Raw genomic sequence first — 6750 nt, 5'->3', positions numbered from 1 at the left:
TGACTAAAAGGCTATTTTGAAAAATGTTAAAACATATGAAGCATGTTTAAAGGTCTTCATCAAAAATACTTAAAAAAAAGAAAAAAAAGACACCCCCTCCCCAAGCCCCAGATCGCCATTGGTAAACAACAGCTGTATTATTAAGGCCTTTAAGTGTCATACATGCTTTAAAAAAAAAAATCCATGTGTTGAAATTTGGAGGACTTCTAATATGCTATCGAACACTTTGCTTTTCCAAAAGTTTTTTTTTTTTAAATCTAGAAAGCATTTCCATTGCCATGAGGTACAGTATGTCTCACTGTACTATGAGGAAGGTAAGTGTTCAAGCTCGACTTAGACGGAAAAACTAGTTTGCTTTGCTTACCATCTTTGCTGTTTCACAGGCATTTGATGCTTTAAATCTGATGTGGAATGCTGATAGATTCACTTTTTAGAAGTCATAAGCCTTTGAGAAGTTGGAGATAACTTCATTGCTTATCTATTTTCTCCTTTGCAATCAAGCTGTTCCTTAAAAGTGAGACACTACAGAGTTGCAAAAATTTGAAACAGTAAGAGCAAGCACCGTTTGCAGCTTCATGGTTGGTTTTGGCCAAACTTTTTATTTAGTATTCTGTAGTTGCTTAACACACACTTAAATGGTCTTATTGGGGGAGGGGAAAGGGGAGGTTCTTGTAGATTCCCAAGGAAATGTCAGAAAGGCAAAATATGGCCAGCATTATCCATTTGCTTTTTTGGGTTTACTGGGTGAATAGCACTTTCCTTACATAAGCATCTGATCTCAGGTTTTTCATACTGAGAACATTGAGATTTCAGTTGAAGACATTCTGAAATCCTAGAGTAGCATACCCCGACCACCCTCTAATAGCTAGCTTGTTTGTATAGGCAGAAGGATTCACCTCTCCATTTTAGATGGCTAGATGTTTGTGGAAGGTCTTAGAATTGCTTTGCCTCATTTACTGGGAAAAATCAGATATAGGAAGTGGCCTTTAGGGACACTTTTAACTTGAAAAATTACAACACTAGTACACAAGTCAAGTCTTAACACATTTAACATTTGCTTATTGAAAGCAATGTCATAAAGTCAAATAAGATTAAACAGGTTTTACTTTTTTTTCCCTCACAAGAACATAAAAATTATGGAAGGGGAACTTAACAGGAAATTTAAAAAAAAAAAGTAACACAATTTTTCCTTTTAGTAGTCCTTGGGTAGTTATGACAGAAAAGGTTCCACTTTTTTGTTTGTTTCTTTGAACAGGGATTTTGGTCCAAAGTTTTGTTTGTTTTTAATATCTGCTTCTGCCTCCCCCTCTATCAGATCGGCTTCCTCCACGGCCACCACCTCTTGGTGCTCCGCGGCTTGAACTGCTGTAGGAATCACGTGGAGGAGGGTACCCCCTTTCCATAGAAGGGGGAAGCCCTCTTTCTTGTCTGCCAACCCGATCACGACCACTTGAGTAGAGATCACTTCGGCTGCTTGAGTAACTGTCTCGACTTCCACCATATCCGTCACGTGAGCTGCTGTAATCATCATAGCGACTGCTTCCACCATAAGATGGCGGGGGCCCTCGTGTAGGTGGAGCACTACGTGAGTTACCTGCAGGGTCAATGGTCAGGTAATATGGCAACACTATAAATTGTATATATACAACATTTAAATCTGAATTTACAGAATTCTTGTATTAAACGTTTACTTTCTTAAATGGGAGGTTTTAAACTCTGCCATTGCTGGCCATTAACAGGGATTTGCTCATCTGCTGAGATACGGAAATGGATGGGTTTTAATGTTTGTTTGAAAAGACTGAAGACGGTGTGTATTTCAAGAGGATATTCCAGACAGCTTGTTATTTTATAGTAGACACTCAGACACTTTCCAGTGATAAGTTGCAATTTTGAACTGTAGACTTTCCTTCATATTGCAATGGTAAACATTTGATCTTGTTAATAAAATTTTTAAATTGTATTTTCACTGTTGGGGGAAAACACATAAGGCTGCCAATTTAAGCAAGCAAAATCCCCTCCAAAGCAAGCAAACAGCCTCAAAAAAAAAACTCAGAAAAAACAAAAGCCCCTCACAAAACTAGGAAAAGCCCAGCTGATAAAGTTACCCCTTAAAAGCAAGCAAATATCCCTTAAAAAGCAAGCACCACACAGCCTAATAAAGTGGCTCATGAACCTAAAAACTCAAGCTGGTGATATTCAAAGACCCTCAACCAGTATCTTACCATAACTCTCATATGAATCTCTGTAGGAACCTCCACTTGGATGATCTGAATAGTCACGATCACGACCATAGCCATCTCTATCACTAAATCCAAGAGAAAAACTTGTTTAGTAAGGGCATCAATTTTCAGAGCAATTTCATTTTTTACAGCAAGCTTGTGGCAAGCAGCGGTATTACTTTACCTATAGCCTCTCGATGGGTAGTCATCACGTGAACTGGAATGACCATAATCACGGTAAGTATAATCTCTTGGTGGTGGTGCATAATCTCTTGTATCACGAGAACTTGGGTAATCTCTGCTTGAATAGCTACAAAAACAAAATTTAACTTGGTTCACACTTTTGAAAATTTCTCCCTTCAACCTCAATTATTAGTAAGACAAACTAGCACATTTGTCTGTTACCTGTCTTTAGTAGAGTATCCATCATCTCTTGGGGACAAATAAACATCTCTACGAGACGGCAGGGGTTCCCGTCGAGGTGGGCCTCCATAACTATCTCTTCCGCGTGACACAGGAGCTTAAGGGGGAAAAAACCCATTTTTAAAATATACCCAAAATGGAAAGCTAAAATGTGCATTTACCTTCAGGCAATGAAAAGCAGGGATTCAAACAGTATGGACCTAAATCAAGACGTTTCTTCTTTAAAATTTCCTACTCACGATCTTTTCAGTACTTACAACTTTATGTACCTAGATTCACCTCTAGTCCGTGAGTCAGTTTCATAAGCACCATTTTTATATTTAACATTTAAGTTTTTTATTTTCTTCAAGATTTTGAGAGAGACAGCAAGAAAGCACAAGCAGAAGGGAAGGGAAGAGGGAGAAGCAGGCTCCCCGCTGAGCTGGGAGCCCTACATGGGACTCGTTCCCAGGACACTGGGATCATGACCTGAGCTGAACGCAGAAGCTTAACAGACTGAGTCACCCAGGCCCCCCTAAGTTTTTTATTTTAAAAAGCATTTTTGAAATTCACTTATCAATCCTGTTACAGTGGTATAACAGATTGTTCTATAAATCCTGCATTTACCTCTTCCTCCCATTCCACTGCTGCTGCGAACTGGTCCTGAAGGGGCAGATCTTTTAGGAGGAGGACCACCACTTCGTGGTGGCGGTCCTCTTTTTACTGGAAGTGGTCCCCTGGAAGAACTCATGTTAAAATTCATGGAATAGCCACCATCATCTACATTGAAATAGAAAAGAAAAACATGTTAATTCTAGCATCAATAAGAGGTTTCTTTGTTGTATCAATGACCATTTTCTGTTTAGTTGGGGAATCGTGAGTTTTTACACTTGCCCAAGACTACCAAGCATAAGGGAGTCTATACAGACTAACAAAACTGAAGTGTACTGTAAGTTGCTTCAAAGAAAAATACAAATTGTTCCATTTTTATACACTTAAGTATGCGTTATCAAAAATTTTCTGAGAAAAAATTTTCTGCAAATTCTGGATAATTTTGTTGCCCATGGTTTCATTTATTATTTAAGTAATCTCTACAACCCAACATTGGACTCAAACTCATGCCCTGTGATCAAGAGTTGTCAGCCAGGTTCCCAACCATGGTTTTTTTTTAAATACTAACTTAGGATGCCTTCTATGTTTCTCTTAAGTCATTAGGACTTTGGTAAATGAGGTGTTCACAGTATCAAAAGCTGGAGAATTTACAACAGGACTTAACCAATGCAGACTGGCGTGGGGTTTGCAGTTCCTAAAATTCTCCAACAAGCCTGAGGTATACTCAAGTCATTACCCATGTGCCCTCCACGTGAGGGAGGTCCCCTGGTTCCTCCACTTCCTCCTCTTCCGCCTCTAAGACCTCTTGGAGGGCCTCTGCTTCTTGGAGGTGGAGGTGGTCCACGTCTACCACTTTCAAATGATGGTTTAGTGGCCTGTTCTACTTTGATGGCTTTTCCATCTAAGGACTAAAGAACATCAAAACGGTTAATCGCACCCATATTTAAAGAGATCTTGCAGATCCATTCACTATGCATTGTGACACCAATGTGCCCTCCAAAATGAAGTTTTTAGGTAAATTTAGCTCACCAATTAATCTGAGAAAAGCGATAAAATAAAGGGTAATTTTTTCATTCAAAGGTTTTTAGAACAATACTGATTAGTTGAGCCAACATAAGGTGAATCCATCACACTGCTGGTCAATAAAATTTAAAAAGCCAGACAACTTGTTATCAGATGCGATAACCGAAAATAAAAGCCAAGTTACCAAGTCATTTTATGGATTCTAGGTAACACACGGTCATATATAATTTTCTGACCTGAAGCAATTTAGTAAGAGTATAATCCACAACTTTGCAAAATTGGAAATTACAAAGGGCCAAGATTAGAGGGTTCTGGAAAGGTATACATTCAAACACAACTCAAGAACTTCCCTAGACCAGACTTCAGTTAACACTGCTTATGCACTAGGGAACAGTATCATTGTGCAATCTCACCTTTCCATTCATGTCTCTGGCTGCATCCTTAGCATCTGCTGGGCTCTCAAAGGTGACAAAAGCAAATCCTCTCGATTTGTTGGTTTCACGATCTTTCATCAATAGAACTAAAAAAGTAGTTGGGGGGAGAGTGTTACTCTAGTTCGAATTAAATAACAGAAGTGCGCCTACAAAATGTAAGCTCAGAACTTCTTAGAGGACAAAATAACGTATCATTTCAGACGATCAACGCAATCAAATACATCATAGCTTACATTTTTAATTTTAACAGCTCCCTATATGCTTTCAGACAACTCACCTTCCACTATTCGTCCATATTTGCCAAATACTGCTTCAAGGGCTTTTTCATTTGTTTCTGTATTGAGGCCACCAATGAAAAGCTTTCCTGGGCGATCTGCTTCAACCATTTTTTCCCCCTGGTGAGACACTGTTGAAAACGAACAGTATTACCTCCCTATAAAAAGTTCAAGCTTATAGGACAAGTATATTTACTGGTGTATCTTCCTTGTTTTTAACAAAATCATCATTTCTTATAAACTGCAGACACCAAAAAGTATTCTTTTCTAAGCCTCACCAGGAAACCAATTTAAGTAGTTTAGTGACACCGGAGTTTACATTAAACTAGTTAAAAAGGCCAACTTAACTAACACCTTCATCCTTAATCCACCTTGGCAATTTTAATTAAGTAACAGCTACTCAGCATTTGAAAAAACAATTCTAGTTTTAATCCTATTTGTGTTCCCTCTTAAAGATTCAATTATCACATTCCAATTACCCTAATGGTTTTTTAAAGCGTATCGCCTCATTCAAGGTCACAGGCCAGACGCAGGTCCTCTTCCAAGAACTTTGCCTTTCCTCATTAGGATTCTCTAATCAATCTAAGCAGAAATTTAAAGTTTGAGCCAAGTTTTACCTCCTCTTCTTCACCAGCCCCCAACCCCGCCGAAAAGGTTCTTTTAGAAGAAAAACAAAAAAGGTTTCAGTATCGTTTCATAATAACGGAAGGTGGAAGCGCGCATCGTTATCACTCAACACTCCATGACTGCACCAGAACCCAATTAAAACCCGTCATTAAAAACCGCGTGGAAAACACAAAATGGCGACACTTGGATTCAACCCAGAAAAACCTACACTGGTCAGGGGAGTAACTTTGGCCATCAGCAGTGGCTGGGAAAATTCAAAGGGCTTCCTCTCCAAGGCCGCCAATGAACAAGGACCCGCGTAAAAGCGCACGTGCCCATCCGTAGCGCCAGCGCCATCCCAATGCAGGTACCGCGGTGGCGCGGTCTGCCCTCGTCCCGTTCCAGCCGCGACCTCCGGCACCACCCCCGCAGGCGACAGCCAAACTTTCTCGAGAGGCACACAACGAAACGGAGCCCCCACGTCTGTTTTCCTCGGAGACGCGTAGCTTTAGCGAAATAGGTCGGCACCTTTCGGTTCTTAAAATGGCGCCCGCCACCCCCATCTCCAGGGAGATAATCCCAAGTTCTAACGTGCCAAGAAGGTACAAGAAACGGACGAAAGGAAGGGTAACACGTACCGGAGGGGTGACGACGGTTCCAAGCTCCTACGAGCTCGCCGGCAGGGGCTTCGTAGCAGCTCAGCACGAGGGAGTGCCGCCGGTTCCGAGAACGGAATAGGGAAGCCGCTAGCACTACTGCGCAACGAGGGCGAACAAAGGAGACAGCAAACTTTATACTGCCCGGGAACGAGGCTGAAGGACCCGGATGGAAACCGAGCTTAGAATTTGAAACGCAAAGGGAGGGGGAGCGGTTCCCAGTCTCCCCATTGGCTGTCTTCTCTGTCATTCACTCCTTGCCCCTCCCCTTTCCCCGGGCCCTCCGCGTTCTAGCCGGCGCCTGTTTCTAACCGTTCCCCCAGCCCCCACCCGTGCACCACAAACCCGCGTTTTTGCTTTCCGCTAAAATGGTTCAGGGGCTAGCTACATTTAATACCGAACTGAAATTTATTGCATATTCTAGGGGGCCGGACGCGGTGCTAAACTTTATACCCATTAACTCATTTAATTCTCAAAACAATGTGATGAAGGTAGATAACTCCTAACTATGCTAATTTTGCGT

General features: G+C 41.2%; 1 protein-coding gene and 1 non-coding gene across 2 annotated transcripts; both read right to left on the bottom strand.

The window, feature by feature from the left end:
• Positions 1–564: 564 nt before the first annotated feature.
• Positions 565–6380, bottom strand: RBMX (RNA binding motif protein X-linked). The gene is made up of 9 exons (XM_028094112.2): positions 6210–6380; positions 4968–5096; positions 4670–4776; positions 3970–4141; positions 3249–3401; positions 2625–2739; positions 2404–2529; positions 2223–2305; positions 565–1594 (listed from the first exon to the last, which is right to left on the bottom strand). The coding sequence occupies exons 2-9, from the start codon at positions 5074–5076 to the stop codon at positions 1284–1286; spliced, it is 1176 nt and encodes a 391-aa protein (XP_027949913.1). The 5' UTR covers positions 5077–5096; positions 6210–6380; the 3' UTR covers positions 565–1283.
• LOC114201459 (small nucleolar RNA SNORD61) lies at positions 4848–4919 on the bottom strand. The gene has a single exon (XR_003607653.1). It is a non-coding gene; the product is annotated as a small nucleolar RNA SNORD61 (small nucleolar RNA).
• Positions 6381–6750: the final 370 nt, after the last annotated feature.

The sequence above is a fragment of the Eumetopias jubatus genome, unplaced genomic scaffold, assembly GCF_037043125.1.
Source record: "Eumetopias jubatus isolate StellerSeaLion01/CBP00866 unplaced genomic scaffold, mEumJub1_p1.0 scaffold_11, whole genome shotgun sequence".
In the NCBI taxonomy this organism is placed as follows: Eukaryota; Metazoa; Chordata; class Mammalia; order Carnivora; family Otariidae; genus Eumetopias; species Eumetopias jubatus.
Note: the sequence above shows the minus strand (reverse complement) of the source record. Positions and strands in the feature narration are given on the sequence as shown.